Raw genomic sequence first — 21,211 nt, 5'->3', positions numbered from 1 at the left:
TATCAGAATGAATCATTTAAAATGATTCATTGCATATTATTACACTGTAAAAAAAAAAAAAAAAAAAAGTTTTCATGATTTGTTATCACAACATTTTTTTCTTTTGTCAAATCAACTTAGATAATTAATGTAGTTCAGATAATATTTTGAGTTTCTGTTGATTAAACCAATCGCCTTCATTGTATTAACTCAACATTTTTATTTCAGTGAACTCCAGGTAACCACCGATCAACCAGGTAACTTACTTCTTTTTTTTTTTAAGTTAAACCAACAATTCTTTTTTACAGTGTAGACAGAATCAAGATGTTCTTGTTTTGAAGTTTAAAAAAACTCCAAAACATTAAGATCAGTGTTGTTATTGTTAATTAAAAACTATTCAAGATAGTTGTTGTTAATTAAAATAAAGCTATAATAAAATAAAATGAAGATATTAGTTGGAAAATTTTAAACAAAAATTATAAATGTTGCCTTGGAAACTTATTGAAATAAAATAAGTTTAAGATTAAGTAAAATTACTAAAACTAAAACTGAAATAAATAAATTAAAGCTAACAAATATTTTAAAAATAATATAAATGACAAAATTACTAAACTTAAACTAAAAGTAAAATGAAAACTGAAAATATAAAATAAATATTATAAGACTATATGTATGTATATATATATATATGGTTAATTTCACTAGTTTTGTTTGATTGTATGTTGTCATTTTATGTTCATAGTTATGTTTTCCTGACCTCAAATTGGCAGTTTATTAAGACAAATGGTGTTTCTTCAGTTTCCCCCCTTTCTTTAATCTAAGTCTTTCAAATAATAGATGCTTTTCTGAGAATATTTTTAAAGTCATAATCAGTTTGTTTTTTTTTCCCCCTTAATATCACTTTGCATTCTGTTCTTTTGTAACATCAATTTAACTTTAAAAAATCATGTTTTGTGGTTTTAGTTGGTTTGTTTGAATTCACAACATTCCATTGTGTTTGAAAAAAAAAAATCCATAAAAATTCAAAAGTTTAAAAACACTTTCTTAAATTAGAAGACATGTATATTAGTTTTTAGAGCTCAAAAAGCACTAGACCCATTATATTACTCTGACACTCTAATTACATAATTGCAATCAAAAATTGGTGGAAAACATATGTGAGTGATTTGTAAATTACAATGTACCAATGGCAAAGCGTCAGGGCACGGAATAGATCACCGGAGCTTAGCTGTCTAGCAACAGTGCAGCTTGGTTACTTTTGCACCTTTGATGCTTCTTCAGGATTGGGCTGTTTCCTTCACTCAGTTACGCTTATTGGATGATTTTACAATCAGTCTTTCCACGCGCCCGCCCACTTTCGACTTCCGCGCGTCATCCATGGCTTCAGAACACTGACAGATTGGCAAATTACGCCATGTGTTCTGCGGACATATGCATTCGATTGGCGGAGATGCTCGCCGTCGCTCCGCCCATCTTCAAAGAAAGGCGTTGGATTGGCTGTCTCCGACCTCCCCAGGCCTTCCTGCGCGTTCACATTTTCCGATTCTTGACGGCGCACTGTGGCGTAACCCCGTCTGTGCTCCCGTTCAACTCCATTACCACTATTGCGCACATAACGTAATTTACGTTCATCGGTCGGAGTGACAAAGAGAACGAGCACAGACCGACGGAGAAGAAATAAAAAAGGAAATTTCTGAATTACCGTGGGGATTCTGATCACCGTTTCCTCTAGGAACCGCACTTTTGGCTCGTTTCTTTAACTACCCGTGTGTATATTGGATTTCTTATTTCGTCATCCGTGTGCATGGAGTTAAGTGGGTCGGAACGGCCGAGGATATCAGTCTTGAAATTGGGCAATTGGAAAATTCTCATTCGTATCGTTGGTTAGAGCAAGGAAGCCGCCATGGCTGGTGCTACTGGATCGTTGAGTCTCCACCTCAGTATATGAAAAATACTGCATGGTGATGAAAAACCACTCCAATTTCCCAGCGGTTTGAGGGTATATTAGATACGGACTATGTTCTTTGTGTAAATCTCTGTTCCAGTCAGAGAGAGAGAAAGAGAGACAAGGATCGGTGGGGTTCGAGGGAAACTGGGAAAAGGCCAATTTCATGAGCACCTTCATTCATGATCGAATTTATCTGAGGTTTCATCACTGAAGATAATAGTAACAGTCAAAGAAAAACGACCCCGTGGAAAATGTTCTGAAAGCGAGACGGTTGAGAGCTCACTGAAGAAAACGACAGCCAAGGAACCCCGGACAGTCGAGTGGCTTTCGCCCATTTTTCTTATTATTTAAGTGGGAGATAAACTGGTTCCCGTGGGTCGAAACGGATTCGTTAAAGACAAACAAGCGTATATTACTCTGAGAGACGCGTGGGATTTCGGATTGGAAAATGTCCGGTCGGCCTAGAACCACCTCCTTCGCAGAAAGCTGCAAGCCAGTGCCGCAGCCGTCGGCATTCGGCAGCATGAAAGTCAGCAGTAAGTATCATTTTCGGACACCGGGAAATCTGCTTTTAGTGCTTTGTCGAGGGTACTCGTGCTGTTGACCTTACCTGCTCGCTTTAATAACCGAGAATGGCGCATCTGTGCACATCGACCGAGGCAGGCACATGAGATCTGAGATTTGAGTGCCTTCAAGTGTCACCTTTGGGTGAAATATGACGTGCCCCATTTTAAATCGGTCAGCGTGCTTTATTTCATCGCTGAACATGTACCAGGACCCTGCCATGGGTTAGATGGGTATGGCTGGCACTGAGTCAGTGCAGGTTGACGGCTAGTGAACTTTTTCTGTGCGTTTTCTTATAAGGAAGGTCTTGACATTACAGGAGACTGAATCAGTGCTGAATCAGCCTGGAGATGAACACATCAATATGTAATCTAAATCTGCCATGGGCTGTAGTTAGTCCTCTGACAGTAGCTGCAATACAATTTATTCCTTGAAATTAACTAGCATTTGTTTTATACTACTAGTACTTATTTATAATTATATGATCACCGTTTCATAATCCAGTGTTTATAATAGATATATTTTTGTTACTAATACTACATTTTGTTTCTCGTACTTATTTTTTTTTTAAATCTAATAATGACTAGTATCTTTTTCCATTTCATTAAAATCTGTTTAATTAGATATTTACTACATACTAGTACTTATGCCTTTGTGTTCTTTGTAACTAATTGCAAATTTTGTCATTGAATCTGTGGTTTGGTATTAAATACTCGCCTCCGACTACTATGTATTTTCCAGTTGTTGCTGGCACTCATCTTTATTAGTATGTGTTATACTTGAATCTGTTTATGAGACTATTAACTATACCAGATATTTCTTATCTAGATTTTTTTTTTCTCATATGTGATGACTAGTCAGAATTGCTGTATTATAGTCCAATTTTAATCTTACTCATAAGATGTTACCAGTAACCTTGAAGTATAAGTTTAATACAATTCTAATGTCTATTCAATTTAGCATTATGAAAGCTAGAAAAGATACTAGATTCTAGATTTAAATAGTTAAAAGGTAAATAGTTAATAGTACTTAACAGTGGTAGGCGATATGATCAATATAATCGTATATCACGATATGTATTAGTTTATTTCGCAATAATGATATATAACACAATATAGTTTTTTAGTGTTTGCTTGAAAAAAGGTTTTTACAATGTGCAATTTTAAATACCATTGGGATTATATAATTCTTTACACCAATTTCGAAATCAGCAATAACTAATATTAGCCTAATTAACATGCGTGAAAAGGTTCCCAGGCTTCCTGAGGACAAGTAAACGGTCAGTAATCAAATAAAACCAACGAAACTAATTATGAGCAATAGGATGAATAAAAAAAAAATAAAAAAATGAAAAAATAAAGCAGTGAGTGATCAATGCACGGATCCAATTTATTGACACTTATATGATTTTAGTTTTACTGTTTACGATCACTTAAGACACCTACTGTGTTAACATGAATATTCGACAAGACGGGCATTTTGACATTTTTGTTTATTTGACTGTTTAGGGATAGTTCACCCAAAAATGATAATTATCCCATGATTTACTCACCCTCAAGCCATCCTAGGTATATATGACTACTATCTTCTTTCAGACGAACACAATCGGAGATACATTTAAAAAATATCTTTAGTCCTCCAAGGTTTATAATGGTTGTGAATGGCTGCCCAGATTTTGAAGAAAGGAAAAAAAAAAAAAAAAATTGCATCCATCCATAAAAAATGAATTCATAATAAAGGCCTTCTGAAGTGAATCAATGTGTTTGTGTAAGAAAAATATCCTTATTTGAAACTTGATAAAGCAAAATAACAAGCTTCTGGCACGTCATTGTGTACTATGTCGTGGAAGTTAACGCTTTTTGGAAGTACGTTGAATGCGTATGGCTGTCGCGCCAGAAGCTCATTATTTTACTTTATAAAGTTTTAAATAAGGATATTTTTCTTACACAAATGCATCGCTTTGCTTCAGAAGGCCTTTATTAACCCCCTGGGCAGCCATTCGCAACCATTATAAACCTTGGAGGATTAAGGATATTTTTAAATATATCTCCTGTTGTGTTCATCTGAAAGAAGATAGTCATCGATGGCTTGAGGGTGAGTAAATCATGGAATCATTTTCATTTTTGTGTGAACTAAGCACAAAAAGCTGTGAAAAAAAACTAATTCGGATGCTGTGATGGTGCGAGTACTGACTTGAATGCTCTTCTGCGACTTTTTGCATGTCAGTGTTCATAATGGAAAAACTGGCAAGGCTTAAAAACCCATACCAATGGTAAACTTTCACAATGACACAACACTGTGACGCCATGTGAACGTAACCGCGACAAAGGCGATAATTGTTACCTGTTGGAAGCAAATAGTTGAAATGTGAAACTCAGATCTCAGAGAAATTCAATGGTAAAAATTTGGAATAGTGACAAGTAGCAAAAAAGAAGAACTGAAGAATACGTACCAGTTACTAATTGAATATATACTAGCTATATAATAATTGTATATCATGTAGTATATAGTAGATATATACTATAATTGGAATAAGCAGTCGTGTCTAATGAATAGTTACTAATGTAACTGGTAAAAAAAAAAAAGTTACTAGTCATTATTGGATTACTTTCTAGTAATTAAATAAGTCCTAGTAACATAAAAATAGATGCTAGCTAGTTGAAAAGAGTAAGTGTTGAAATAGCTTGCCATACTTATCTTGTTCTATAACCTTTACCTTTTTGAAAATAAAACCCAGAAAGGTTTGTGGGACCTTTTGATATTGTGGCCCTTTAGAATGGTTCATTCCTTTCACCATATTAGCTACAGCAAGCTGTGATCCATCTTTGAAAAGCCATAGACACAACTTTGTAACAAAAAAAATCACTTGATCACATGCGACACATCGTGTGTTAATCATAATGAGTATTTATTTAGCTGTGCAGACCCAGCTCACTCCTGCTCACCTTTAACCAATTCTTAGTTCCATTACCTCCCTTGCTTGAACTTTTTATTTATTTATATTTAATTTTATCTTTAAAATAACAGTACAGAAGAATCAGTAATTACGTGAAATGCATTAAAGTGTCCAGATTGACAGCACTGGAAATTTCTTTATGAATCTGATTTGAATTAAGTAATGGTTTATCCTACCACCTAAAACTACACTCTTGACCCAAAAATATTCACAAGCAGGATTCATCAGTAACCTATAAATAGCTAATTTTAGTTTACCTCAACAGCCATTGCAACCTTAATATGATGGATGCTGTTGTTATGGTGCTACAGCTGTGCCATCTGTTTTCAGACAGATGTCTTTTTGTCCCCTTTTCTATCATATTAATAGAGATAGGAATGTGCCCATTCAGACTTACTCTCTCAGACTTCATAGCTGTATGTTCAGCCTTACTTTTTGTTCATTCACAGTGTAACAATAGTGAGTTATTTTGGGATGTAATGTAGCATTGTTCACTTAAAGTCAACATGAAGTCAAAATTAACCCTATTCACTTTCTAAATGCATGCTCCTGATCTTATTTTGAAAAGATTTATTTGATAAATATTGTTCCATATTCCATTTGTCTTGCCAATCTTTTATCAAAATCTAATTATGTGCTATGCCAGTAAAACGTCTTTACCTCTCGGCTGATGTCCCTCTTTTCAAGCCCTCCCCTCAAACCACTTGGCTTTATTCTAGTATGTTTTCCTGATCTAGTCAATTCCTGATGGATAAAATCAAGTTCTTTTCAGCATTTTTTGTGAAGAAAATCCTGTTTCACTTGGAAAAAAAAGATTATGCAAAAAATTTTGAACCAAATTTACATTAAATTTAAAGTGCCCCTATTATGCTATTTTAAAGGTTCCTAATTTTGTTTTGGAGGTCTCCTATAATAGGTTTACATGCATACATTGCAGATTACCTCGTTTCTAAAAGAGTCGTTCGAAGGTTTGTTTGAAGATTCAGTCTCTCCAAATCCTCGTTTCCGAGAGCCTACTCTGCTCTGATTGGTCAGATGGCCCATTCTGTTGTGATTGATATTATGTATTGGAAACAAAATGCCTATTACCAGATCTGAATTTCAGCTCCGGAGGATTCCTCAGTGTTTGTAAACACAGTGTAACAATGGCGTCAGTTTTCCGTATCAATTCCAGCGTAGGTGGATTCCTTCTTTTAGGAGACAACAACTTTATTTGTCATACACTTTGATCTTTAAAACTTTGCAGACCTTTTATATTCACAAATTATTATATTACACACTGCATGAAAGGTAATACTGGGGAGAAAAAGAAAAAAAAAACATAATAGGGGCACTTTAAGGGATGAGATCAAAGAATAGATTACCTTATGAAGTTCAAGGAACAAATCTAGCCGGACTTTCAGCACATACTTTATTTTTGTCTTCGTCGTCATCTTTTTTTTTTTTTTTTTTTTTTTTTTTTTAATTCTCATTCTGTGCTACTAGATATTGAAGAAGATCTTCAAGATCTTCATTGATCTTCATTCACCCAGTTGATCAGATTTGTGCTTCTCAATAATCTGAGCTGATTTTTTTTTTTTTTTTTTGCTGTCCAAAGCTTCGTCCAGCAGCAAAAACGCTCTCTTTCTCTCTCTGGATTCAGTAAGTCGGGTGTCACCTTTCACCCCACTCCATTATCATCTGCCTCTGTCAGCTTCTGTGGATGTGTGGAAGCTTTCCTGCACCTTCAGCACAACTCCTTGTATCTTTGCATGTGCATCCATACCTTCTTTTGCTATCACAAGTAGCATTCAACAGTAACTGATGATTTAAGAAATATATGGACTTAAAGCCCATAAAATCGAACATTGTGATCCATGTCTGTTAGCTTTATACACATTAGGTTGATCAAGGTTTTTTATTTCTCTGCTCATAACAGCTTTTGAAAGTATTGGCAAAAATTAACTGTTGAGTTTTTTATTTTTTTCTCTGTGGGTGGCGCTTTGTTTTGGTATTGTATGGTTATTAGCAGGATGTTAGAAGAAAAGGAAGGCACACATGAAGCTCAAACATTATTGAAATAGGAGATGATTTAATATATATCATAATAGGAGATGATATACGTCCTATTTCTGGCTTGTTTACAGTTAAAAGTTCTTTGTTATGGTTCTGATTTTTGGACTAGCATGAGAACGACCCTCCTATTATCACCTGCAAAAGATTAGCAAATGAAAAGGCTGTTGGTTATTTAAAAAAAAAAAAATAAAAAGAACAAGCCTTTTGATATGCCTATTTATGTCCTTCCTGTTTCAAAGGAAGTAGGTTAGCACTGTAAAGAAAATTGCGCATGTCAAATGTTTTAATAAGGTCTGTAAAAAAATAGAATTACAAATTAGATTTTGCGTATTGGCTTCATTCTTACATTGTAGCAAACAGTTATCTCTTATGGGCGCAAAAATGCATACAGTACCTTGAAAGTATGGTTACGTGATTGCTGTAAAATTGCTCCTAAATTAGGTTTTGACAGTATGTGAAATATAAACAGGCAATTCATGTACTTTGTTGAGCTCATGCCACAATGTATGGAGCACTTATGCTGCAACTAATGTTAGTTCTTTGTGCCTCAGAGGGAGTAAACGAGTGAAATGCTCTATTTTTGGTTGATTGACAGTGTGCTCCAGGAAGTTTACTGCAGTTCTCTTTGATGGCATGCCATTCATTCAGAGAAGCCACAAAAGTTCTCACAGCTTATATGATTAATTTAGCCTTTGTCTCACACATCACAGGATACCTTGTCTCTCAATCTCATGAAACCATCAACAGGAAGTAACTGTACCTTACAGTCGTAGCTCTACCAAGTATGATGTGGGGAAGTTTTACACAGTGCAAATGTCAAAAAACAAATATGAATGGTTACGCAAAGCTAAGTAAGTGGTCTAAAGAACAAGGTAGAGTTCACTTCAATATCTTAATTAAAAGTTAAATTTATCTCTTTTTGAGATGTCAAGTCTTTGTGTTTACTAATTATGGAAAAATTGCCTTAATTATGATTAAGGATGTGGCTGATACTGATTTACAGATAATTATTTTCATGTTATGTAACAAACTTGAATCAATCAGATTCTACAAGTGAATTTAGAAATAACAATGTGTGATTGTTATTTCAAAGGCACAATGAAACTGAGTTTATGTCTCAGTTGACTTTAACTGGGTGGTCTGTAATGGAATTGACCCTATCTTGCGGGATACTCCATGTAACAATAAGAAAACTGGAGTCTATAGAAATTCCTTTCAGCTGTTCCTTGTACACTAACTGTATTTTGGTCAAGGTATTCGTCTTTGTTGCATTTTTCTTTCCTGTAAATTACTACACTGAGATTCATTTTCACATTTGAACTAATTCCAGAAAGTATAACTTGCTGATCAGTCTTTGAAGGATTTTTTAACATTGAGTGAGTTCCCTCTTGGTAAATTCTGTTGAGCGTATCAGGAGAGTGACTCAAAAAATACCAGACTTCCACGGGACCATTTTACATCTGCTCAAAGGCAAAGAGGGAAAATGTTGAGGGTAAATGCTACATTACAGATATGCAGTATCACACTTTTTTTTTTTTTGTTCCTTCTGTTAAAGGATTAGTTCACCCAAAAATGAAATTTCTGTCATTAATTAATCATCCTCATGTTGTTCCAAACCCGGAAGACCTTCATTCATCTTCGGAACACAAATTAAGATATTTTTGATGAAATCCAAGAGGTTTTTTTTTTTTTATCCCCCATAGAAAGCAACAAAATTACCACATTCAAGGTCCAGAAAAGTAGTAAAGACATCGTTAAAATAGTCAATGTGGTTCAACCTTAATGTTATGAAGTGTTGAGAATACTTTTTGGAGAATGACAGGGAAAAGAAGAAATTGTTAAAAAAAAGTCGTTAATTGTATTTTGTTTTTGCGCACAAAAAGTATTATCGTCGCTTCATAACATTATGGTTGAACCACTGTAGTCTCGTTGACTATTTTAACGATGTCCTTACTACTTATTTTGGACCTTGAATGTGGTAATTACATTGCTTTCTATGGGGGATAAAAAAAAAACCTCTCGGATTTCATAAAAAATATCTTAATTTGTGTTCTGAAGATGAACAAAGGTCTTGCAGGTTTGGAATGACATGAGGGTAAGTAATTAATGACAGAAATTTCATTTTTGGGTGAACTAACCCTTTAAGTTATCCTGTTCTTGTTCAACAATCATTCATGCTAATAATTCACATACTACTCATGCTGTTATTAGTTTGATAATTCTTATTTAGGTTAGTGGCTCGACTTAGCAGGTGCTGTTTTCTTGTTGGGTCTTATCTGAGGAAAGTCTATTGATGTGTGACGTTGTCACCTTAGTAACAGATATTAGAGTGGATTCCATTCAGCAGAGATCTCGAGGACGAGAAAAGCCAGACACCACATGCCAGCAATGATGTTGTCGTACATCTGCTGTCAGTCTCAACAGACGTGCTCCAACAGGTTTTAAACAGGGTTTCTGTTTGAACAGATACTGAAACCAAATGATTCACTCATTGACAATAAATTATGGTCGTAGTTTGGAAGAGGAAACCCATGATTCAGAGATTACCTAGGGAGAGGAGAAGGGTGTGTTCTTCAAAAAGATGGACGTGGCAGTACTTTAGGCTGTGATGATGACATGGTAGGATATATTTCAAGGTAGGTTCAGACCATATATCTCAAGAGTTATATGCCTTTCTGCACACAGACACAAAATACTTTGCATGCACTGTGTGGCAGAATGACTTCTTCATATTTGAATTTCCATTGAGGCCACCTCTTCGCAAAACTTATATGTTGTGCTCTTGCACGTGAAGAGATTTGCTCACGGCTTGTCTCGTTTACAAGCATGCACACGTGTGTGACTTGGCAGTTGATCTGAGGAGACTGCATTAGTGGTTGGCCGTAGCAGCTGGTTCTGAAGTGGGACGTGTGATTCTTCAGACCGCCTCCCCAACCCCCTCTTCTCAGTTTGTTTTCCGGAAAAGGCAGCTGTCCAGGGACAATGAGATCCTTGTTTAGCATTTAAAAGCCAGCACACCGACCATATTCTTGTGTAAATGGACACAACATGAATTTTTACAGCATAAAGCCGGGCGTTTGGTGATTGTCTTTTGGGTGTCTTTTTTTATGTTGTAAGTGATTGATGGTTGTGTTCAATCACAAAAAATTGATAGCTCTTTGAGAAAACTGTAAAACTAGTAAAGTCCTCAGCAGACATATGGCCTTAGTTGGCATTGTTCATCCTTCACAGTTAGTGTTGGCTACTTATAGCTAAATATAGATATATTTAATTTTTTTTTCAGACAACCCATGGTCTACCCATGCAGCCAATGTAGCGAAGTTGATTCTAAAATGTTCAATGTAAGAACTAAAGAAATAATGAACACAAAGAAAGAATTAATCATTTTCATTTATATGCACCCATACTACATACTAAATACGTAACTACAATTTTACAAATGGAGGCATCCATGAACATTTGTGAGTGATAAAACAAATGAATCATTGGCCCTGTTTACACCTGGTATTAAGATGTGTTTTGGTCGATCGGATCACAAGTGGACAATGCTAAATACAGGCGTAAACGGGGTGTAAAATGTGTTCAAACAACCTCAGAAACTGCCTGCTCTGCCTACTGATTTAATGCATAAACATTATGGAAAGTGACTGGATTTAAACTGTCTGCTGAAGACCCAAGTTTAGTTTGAAGCCGAAAAATGTACCAAACACAATGTTCTCTCACCATTCCTAATTTCTAACACACACTCGTAGCGTTCGCCGTGGTCTTGTGGCTGTCAGAGCAGAAATGAAAGCTGATGCTCTAGGGTTTTTCCTGGGTCAAAAATGGTCTTCGGTGGTGGCTGTCAGGCATGGTCATCCACACAAACAGTAAAAAGTACCCTGCCCACGTGATCTGCGAGCCCAATACTGACAATAAAGTACCCTCCACTCTTACTGTAGTCCTTTCTTGCCCTCTTTGCAAAAAAAAAAATCAGATTTCATAGCTTTGTAAGAGAAGATGCTTCTTTGCTAGACCTGGAAATTATTTTGATATATAATAATAATAATAATAATAATAATAATAATAATAATTAATAATCAGTATTAAAAAATAGCATTAAAAAGTTAGGTTATTAGTTAAATTAATTTTCTACCATATACAATTGAATGCACCTAGCTTTGTTCTGGTTTCACCTCACTCCAGTCTAAACTAACTGATTTTATAGGTAGGCCTAATTCACTACACATTGTCATAGAAATAACCTGAAAATACTGTGGATAAATAAGGCTAAATCTTACTAACCACTCTTGGGGTAAGCACACTTACGTTCACGTTCTCATTTCAGAGTTGTTCCGAGTAAATGATTTGTTATACTTGTACACCAATTCAGACAGTGACGTCTCGTTAGGACAAATCGCAAACGATTTGTCAACAAGGAAAACACTTCATCAGTGGATAGGATTTTTTTCGTTTATTGAAATTGTGGTTTATGTCAGCTGCATGTGCGGGACGCCTGTCAGAGAAGATGAGGTGATGTTCTTTTTAGCACTATTCACAGCCAGCAGATATTCAGGAAAAAACCACGTGAAACATGGATCCGAACTTTTAGTGTCGTGCCAGTTGATTTAGATCATCACTAATAAACAACTCTCAATAACTGATCAAATAAGGCTTTGGCGGGACAAAAATTTGTTTTGGCGGCCGCCAAAACATTTTCAATGTAGGAAAAACCCTGTGCTCTCTGTATGTTTTTCAGTCATCCATATGTAAATTGTGCGAGATTATTTTGTCCATTAGATCGAAAGATCTAGAAAAACATACATTTACCTGCCCATAGACCCTCCTCTCGAAGGAATGAGGACAGAAGTGGTTGAAAGTGGACAAAAGAGACAGATTAAAATACCAGGTGTAAACAGGAATGTGTCTGCCTCGTCTACTTGTGATCCGATCCACCAAAAGACATCTATATACCAGGTGTAAACAGGGCCATTGATTCTTTGAAACCAGAAGTTTGAATTGATTCACCAAAAATAAATGGAACCATCAAATCTTAACATGTTTTTGCCACAAAATCTACACATTTTACACAAGATTACAAAATCTTTCTTTAAGAAACTTAGGGAGGCAATGAAAAGCACATTAAACTCATTGCAAATATATATATATTGTTAATATTCAAAATATCTGTATAGTTAGTATAGCTGTAATTTTAGCTTTACTCCACAAACTTTAAGCCACCTGCTAAGGATCAGAACCTTTCAGGCGAAATCTTCGAACCAGGGGCCCCTCACCGCTTTCCTATACCATGAGTACAGAGCGAGTTGGGGGATGGGAGCTGAGAAGAAAAAGGGGAAGAAGGAGCCATAAGCAGCTCCAGGGTGTGGCTCACTAAGCTGTACATATACAGTATATGTACTCTATATTAATTATTCTTTACACCCGGTGGTTTGTTCACACATGGTTTGTTCTTTTCAATTTATGAACCATGTTTAAAAATGCCATTCAAGCTTGAAATGGTAGCTTTTATTATATAGCATTTTTTTATGAGATAAGACAATGCAACTGATAAAGTAGCAAGATATGAATGCCAATTATTTAGGTCATTTGATGCAACAGTACTGTGTGTACTTTTACAAGAGACATGTTAACATGTTGATGACCAGATAGCCTATATTTCCAGGCAGTTGTGTGCTCTCACTGATAAGATCTTGAAGACGACATGTCTTAAGTTCAAAAAGCAACTCTAGTGTGCATTGTGTGCAGATATTACATAATATCACCTCACAGGTCAAGTCCATTTACTGAAAGACCTATTAGCAAGAGATATGACAGACAGATATACAATAATTAGGTAACTTGATGCATAATTTATTGCTTTTGAACATTTTAATAGCAACAGAATTCCAAACTCAGTCGTATTCCATTCTGACCCAACTGAGAGTTATATTGTGTTTAGCACAACCTGTTTTAAAGTTTGTTGAACACATTGATTCCTGCTTGAACTGTAGATAAGAAGAAATGAAACTTGGGATATAATCCCAGTTCAACACTTACAGTATACCCTAGCCACCAGACCCTGTTTTGACCAAAAATGTTACTTTTTTTTTTTTTTACTTTATTGTAATGGTATTAAACATGGTAAAGGTTCTGGGGTAACACTTTACTATAAGGTTTCATTAGTTAACATGAACTAAGAAATGATAATTCTACAGCATTTATTAGGGATAGTATACTAGTATCGGTATCGGGCCCGATACCAAGCTCATGTACTTGTACTCGTAAAAAAACCCCTGATACCAAAGACCGATACCTCACGTGAACAGAATTTCCGTGCAGAGATACACCGGCGGCAGCAGCAGAAACAATGTCAGCCTCAGAGGTGTGGAAATACTTAAAAATTAATGATGACAACACACACATTGTGAACTGCATGCTTTCAATCACAATTCGTTATCGATTAGTGAAGGCGGGATAGGCGGAATCATGCTGAATGACACAGACCAGAAGCGCTTGCTCTTTCTTGCACGCGATACATAGTTGTCAAAATGTCCATCGTGTGGAGTATCTCACGTAAATAAAGTCGGTTATGGCTTAAGTGGACGTAAACATTTGGGTGAAAACAGGATATGTGTCAGTATCCATGGATTCGGTCTTAAAGGGACCGTAGCCTATATTTGTCATTAATGTTAATAAAACAACAAAATATGTTAAATAAATGAATACATGGTAAATAAACCTACTGTATCTGAAAAACAAGTTTATTTCATTTGTATCTCTATAGTATTTGTTGTTTTGTTTGTAAATTTATTTTTATATAACAACATATATATTGGTAATTACGCCCTTTGAAGGTTATTGGACACTGTGAAATTTTTGTTCCTTAAGTTTGTGACAAGCACATAGAAATTATTACTTTTAGTAATAATGAAGCTGTCCTACATTCATTAGTCTCACTGTGTTGTGCTTGGAAAACGGCAATAACCAAAAAAAAAAAAAATAGAGAGAGAGAGAGAAATTAATAAATGTATAGGCATCGGTATCGGCGAGTACTAGAAAAAAGTATCGGTACTCGTACTCGGTCCTTAAAAAATGGTATCGGTGCATCCCTAGCATTTATTAATCTTAGTTCATGTTTATTATGTTAACAAATGAGACCTTATTGTAAAATGTTTTGGCACTTGCTATGTGAACACACACACACAAATCATGGACATGATTCAAAAAGGTTAAATGGTCCTGAAAAAAAAGTAACACTTGTGCTCCTCGTGGTCCTCCTCACATTGGAAATGAATGGGAAACAATTTTCATCTAGTGGAAACATTTTTACTGCGCCCAAACAAAATCTTACTGAAAGCACATTTTTTGAGATATCAACCTCAAATTTGGAACACAACTTGTTTAGATGTATGGCTTTGATAGATTAAAACAGAAAACATTTAATTTAAATCGTAATAATATTTCACAATATTTCAGTTATTGCTGTATTTTTATCAAATAAATGCAACCTTGGTGAGCATAGAGACTTCTTTCAAAAACTTCTTTCTTTCAAAAAAATAATAATTTCGTACCTACCCCAAATAGTAGTGTTCATCTCCATTTTTGTTTTTCATAAAAAAGAAAATAATATAGGATTGGAATGACATGATTATCAGTAGAAAAAAGCAACGTCGGAGCAGATTTGCCATCAACAATAAGAGTATAGTATGTGTTTGATCCCAACTGAGCTATATCGTCAGAGATGACACTAATGTATGCCATGCATGAATGGCTGGTGATGGAACCGAATCGGAAGAGAGTTGAATGCACTGAGAGCATGTTACTATGCCAGTGACCTGTCACTGAATTTTCTGGCAAGATAAAGTCTTTGTGCAATCCAGGTTTTTAGTAATGTTGACTGTCATGTAGATACAAAGATGAAACCGCTCCTACACTGCTGCCTGGAGATAAAAAGGGACGTCAGGAAATGATCAGACTTTGATCATAGATTTCTGGCTAAAGAGAAGTGAGATGTTTTTTTTCTCATCATTGATGTTCTTATCATTGATGTTTTAGTCTTATCACAGAATGTGTTTCCCAAATGTCAATAACGTGTGAGTGCTTCAGGGCTCCATGGAGGAATGAAATCATAGAGCAACATCTGTTGCGTTTAGAAACCTAATTATTACATAGATTGGCCTATCCAAAGTCAATAACTTTCTGCGAAATGCAGTTTTACATGCCTTAGTATAGTGAAGCAGGTTATTGTATTATGTTTTGCTAGCTTTGCATCTGGATTTTGGCTTTTTTTTTTTTTTTTTTTTTTTTTTTTTTAATAGTTTTTGAATCTGTGGGGTTTCCTGAAAAGTGGCACTTCAGTGATGTCTGCTTGATCTCATTATCTACACGGGAAGCGTTCGGATGTAAACATCTGTTGTCCTTTTAGCCTTTGTTATCTCTGTACACACCATAACTCTTCACGTTTGGCATGAGGTCATAGGAACATCCTCGTGTTTAGCTGAGCTATCTTTTCTCATTGGCCTAATTGTGTTAAGTGTGTGAAGATCCATGTTAGAATGGAGGGTAGGACGTTTTGTCTCACTGACTGAGATGGACCAGTTGATAAAATCTGCATTTCCAGCACAGATTTTGTGCAGCAACCTAAATTATGGGCCAGTACATTCCACACATTTTCTCTCTCTCACTTCCCCCACCCACAATTCCCTGAATGTCTTGAAAACCTTGGTACCCATTCTGAGATCTTTGCAATTTCCTTTGTAGAATAAAAAAAAAAAAAACTGTGTAGGAGGTTGAATACAATTTTCTCTTATGAAACACTGGACAGACATAAAAAGATGAATGGAAAAACAAGGAATACACTTATATTTAAGAATTGTACTTTCCATGAGACCAAGTTCATTTGATGCTAAAGTTTTATTTGTCACGTAATCAAAGGCCAACTATAAAGGCCAAAGTATACAAGTGTACTATACGACAAAGTACAGTACAGTTTTGATGCGAACGTTTAGAATACACGCACACGTACATGTACGACCTGAGTGTACAGAGTTTGTGCAGTTAGAAAAATTGGGTATACTTTGGGCTTAACAATAAATTTTCTATGACATCAACATACAAGGCATGGCATAGTGATGCTCACATTACAATGACATGTATGCAGAATTACTATTGAAATGTTGGCCCATCTTCACATTTAAAGTGCTTATATGTCAATGGCTGCCTGCACTGGCTCATTACATTACTCCTGTTACATTATATAGCCTATTTTGCAACATTAGGCATGGCAGATGACATTGTTTCCATTGCCAATAGCACTCTAATTTTAATCACTTCATCATTCATCATTTCACCATGTTAACTGAGATCCTCAGTTTATGTGCCAGATAAATACTGATCTAATTGTAAAAACAAATTATATCATCTGAATCATCTGATAGTAATGTATTTCTAAATATAGTCTTTCGCATGCTTACGTAGTTTCAATGTAGTTAGCTACTTTTTGTCTGTAGCTTGTATTGAAGCTGACTGACTACTTTTTCAAAAACGTAGTTTGGCTGTTCACTCTAAAAAATATATTTTTTATTATGATTGGCATCTATGGTTCCATGAAGAACCTTTAACATTCATGGAACCTTTCTATTGCTCAAAAGATTCTTTATAGTGGGAAAGGTTCTTTAGAAAAGTTTTTCACACTAAGAAAAATTGTGCTTTTAAGAACTGCTCACTAAAGGCTCTTTGGGGAATCTGAAATGGTTGTTCTAAAAAAAAAAAAAAAAAAAAACCTTTTAAAATCTTTATTTTTAAGAGCTACTAAATGACTCATTTTTAGTTTTCTGAAATACAGTTAATGAATTAGCTTCTCCAACCCTTCCTGATGATAAGGATATTTTATGATGTTTACCTGCAGTACAGGTCTTGAGTTAGACTTCTTATGCTCGAGGAACAGCAGTGTGTTACTTTATCTGTGTCTTATTAAAGGGCAGAGTCTGCGTTCCACTTACCTGATCATTTCCATTCTGACATGTTTCTCTCTTATCTGCTCAGGGCTGATTTATACACGCACACACACATACACACTTTGGCCGGGATAAAAAGGTGATTGCTACTGTTTAGTTTATCATGCCTTGAGGCAGTGTTTACTTATGCTTGACAGAAATTCAGATTGAGTTGCCAATCAAAGCTGCACTTTTCATGTGGAAAGTCTTCCATATTTTTCACAACTGTACACACACACACACACACTCTCTCAGATATATAAACAAGTGACACTGTGTAATGACAATAATATTTAATAATATTAACTAGTTTTGCATGGCAAAGAAGGTATAACAATAGCTTTAAAGATTTAGATAACTTACGTGAAATGTTTCAGCTTCAAATAATTTGTCTGTTCATGCTGAAAGAAAAAAAGATGTGTGACAGCATAATATCAGCCAATTGGGTAGCATGTTCATGTAGCTCAAATAGTAGAGCATGGTACTGGCAATGCCAAGGTCATGTGTTTGATTTCCAGGGAACACAAGAACTAGTAAAACGTGAACTTTGTGCAACAAGTTGCTTTGGATAAAAGTGTCTGCTAAATGATTATATGTTTTATTTACAGTTATGTTGAGTGAGATTTTGGACTGATGAGGTTTCACTGTGGGTGGAAACCAGTGAAGTTTTTCCTCGCTTGTCAAGCAAGCATGTTTGAGCTTCTGTTTACCATTGATTAGCTGTATGTATGTCAGGGCTGCACAATTAATAGAATTTCTGATCGTGATTACAATTACGGATACCACAATTACGTAATCATTCAAAGGCGCAATTACAAAAAAAAGTCCACTTACATTACGCTGTTTTTGTTGTTTTGTTCTACAGGTTATCTTAAAGGGTTAGTCCACCCAAAAATGAAAAGTCTGTCATTAATTACTCACCCTCATGTCGTTCTACACCCATAAGACCTCCATTCATCTTAGGAACACAAATTAAGATATTTTTTGATGAAATCCGATGGCTCAGTGAGGCCTCCATTGACAGTAAGATAATTAACACTTTCAGATGCCCAGAAAGCTACTAAAGACACATTTAAAACAGTTCATGTGACTGCAGTGGTTCAACCTTAACGTTATGAAGTGACGAGAATACTTTTTGTGCACCAAAAAAACAAAATAACGACTTTATTCAACAATATCTAGTGATGGGCGATTTCAAAACACTGCTTTATGAAGCTTCGAAGCTTTACGAATCTTTTGTTTTGAATCAGTGGTTCAGAGCGTGTATCAAACTGCCAAAGTCACATGATTTCAGTAAACGAGGCTTCGTTACATCATAAGTGTTTCGAAATTTCTATGGTTCACCACTTGGGGGTGTGACTTTGGCAGTTTGATACACGCTCCGAACCACTGATTTGAAACAAAAGATTCGTAAAGCTTCATTAAGCAGTGTTTTGAAATCGCTCATCACTAGATATTGTTGAATAAAGTCGTTATTATTATTTTTTTTTTTTTGGTGCACAAAGTATTCTCGTCGCTTCATAACATTAAGGTTGAACCACTGTAATCACATAAACTGTTTTAAATATGTCTTTAGTAGCTTTCTGGGCATCAGAAAGTGTTAATTATCTTGCTGCAATAGAGGCCTCACTGAGCCATCGGATTTTATCAAAAATATCTTAATTTGTGTTCCGAAGATGAACTAAGGCCTTACGGGTGTGAAATGACATGAGGGTGAGTAATTAATGACAGAATTTTCATTTTTGGGTGAACTAACCCTTTAAGGCTTTTTTCCCATTGTTTTATTATAACATTGTAATACCATGCATATTTTCACTTTTTTTTTTATTTAAAGAAACCAAACCAATGTATAGTTGACACTTGAGGCTTAATGCTATAGAAAAACAATAAAAGTTTGCTTTGGAATAACAGTGTGAGTGAGTAATTGATGACAGATTTTTCATTTTTGGGTGAAATGGGTGTAGTGTTTCTGGTTAACACTAGTTTAATGCTTAGTGCTTGATGTTTAGAGCAAACCCTGATCAGAATGACTGAGAATATATACACGCCAATACTGCCTTAAAAACCGCAATGATATTTCTCCCCTTTGGCTCTGTTGTAGGTTTGGCTGTTTTGTTCTTTATGGTAATTTTGGCTTGTGGAGGTAGTGGAGTGTCTACTGGACCTCTTTCCTGAACCGCTGCAGTTTCCTGTCTCATGCTTATGTGTTTTTTTCTTGTGTCACGTGTTGATATGTGACCATTGGCTGACCCTGGTAGCTAAGATAGCCAATTAGAGGTTTGATTACTGTGTGTGCAGTACATACAGATAGTTGTCACGCACTGTCTGGAGCATGGGAGTAGTGAGTAGGTACAGATCAAAGTTTCGCGTGCATTTCTGTGTGTGTTTGTGCTGTATCCCGCTGGTTCTCTGTGTGTCATTGCCCTGCAGCTAGCCACCGGCTCACTGTTAAACATCAACTAAAAATCTCACATCAGACCAGAGCCATGAAGGGCCCTTCACACATACAGTGCTCTGTAGCGACAAAGCAATCGGAAGTCATTGATTTTCTGCGATATGAGTGAAATGGTGTCCTGCGATTATGAGCAAGTTGAAAAAAGTGTAACTTTATGCAACTGGGTAATGATTTTCCTGTAGTTCAAGTAGTACAGCAATGCGTTTGCAATGCCATGGTCATGGGATTGATTCCCAATGAATGCATGAACTAATAAAATGTACCTTAAATCTAATGTAAGTAACTTTTGATAAAAGTGATTTTTTATATTTTCATTTTTTGAAGAGAAAATTTTTTTTATATTACCTTGACATTCAATTTCAGATAACTAGTCACCGCTGCTGTGTGGGCGTTTCAAATACAACGTCTGACGAACGTAATCAATCTCTCTATTTTTTCCCGCTTTTAGAAAGTCATAGAAATGCTATCATGGATTTTTTTTTTTTATTTTGCTATTGGAGCAAATGGGAGTGCAAAAATTATATAAAATGAAAGGGTCAATTGGTGTGAATGGCTACGTTTGAATATACATACTTCCCTACTATATAGTAGGCGACAAACAGTATGTGAAATGAGTAGAATTCACAGTATTCCTAAAGGCAATGGCTATTTGCACTAATTGTAAAAACAGCATATTTTCTTAGCGATAGATGCTATTTACAAGAGCAAATAGCTGTAGATGCTATTTACACTAAGTGAAAATAGCAATATATTCTATTTACACTAAGTGAAAATAGCATTTTCTTAGCGATATATTCTATTTACACCATGTAAAAGTATGTTATTTGCAATAAGAGTAAATAGTAATTAGATGCTATCTATACTTTATTTTGGCAGATACTATTTATACCTCAGTATTTTTGTACATTAACAGGATGCAATAATATCATAGAGTGTAAATGATTATATTCATTAAAATTATTAAATGGATGATGCCTTTTTGGGAGAATAAAAACCCTCCCAACACCTTCCCCTAATCCTACCCAATAAACACTTTTAATATTATTAAACACTTGTTCGCAGTTTATTTCCACTTTTAGAACGTTATTTTAATTTTTATTGAAAATAAATGCAAGCTCGGCAAAAGGCGGATTTGAACCCGCGTTGATCGCATTAAAAGCCAGGTCTGTGAGCCTTATTCACTACTGCAGCCCAACTGAAGACGATGAATTTAGTGCGACTTTTTTAAAACTTGAGTGGCCCAACCAGACATTGGTGGGCGGGGCTAGTGTAAATAGTGT

At 35.5% G+C, this 21,211-nt stretch overlaps 1 protein-coding gene across 2 annotated transcripts in view; it reads left to right on the top strand.

The window, feature by feature from the left end:
• The first annotated feature begins 1,575 nt into the window (after window positions 1–1,575).
• Window positions 1,576–21,211, top strand: part of gsk3ba (glycogen synthase kinase 3 beta, genome duplicate a) — a 61,245-nt gene continuing 41,609 nt past the window's right edge. The window contains exon 1 of one of the 2 annotated variants that reach the window (XM_051906961.1): window positions 1,576–2,463. In XM_051906961.1, coding sequence (XP_051762921.1) covers window positions 2,376–2,463 — 88 coding nt within the window. In that variant the 5' untranslated portion in view covers window positions 1,576–2,375. The remainder of the gene's footprint in view (window positions 2,464–21,211) is intronic. The other variant, XM_051906962.1, reaches the window with a different exon arrangement.

The sequence above is a fragment of the Ctenopharyngodon idella genome, chromosome 9 (assembly GCF_019924925.1).
Source record: "Ctenopharyngodon idella isolate HZGC_01 chromosome 9, HZGC01, whole genome shotgun sequence".
In the NCBI taxonomy this organism is placed as follows: domain Eukaryota; kingdom Metazoa; phylum Chordata; class Actinopteri; order Cypriniformes; family Xenocyprididae; genus Ctenopharyngodon; species Ctenopharyngodon idella.
The sequence above is the reverse complement of the archived record's forward strand: the minus strand, read 5'-3'. Positions and strand labels throughout refer to the sequence as shown.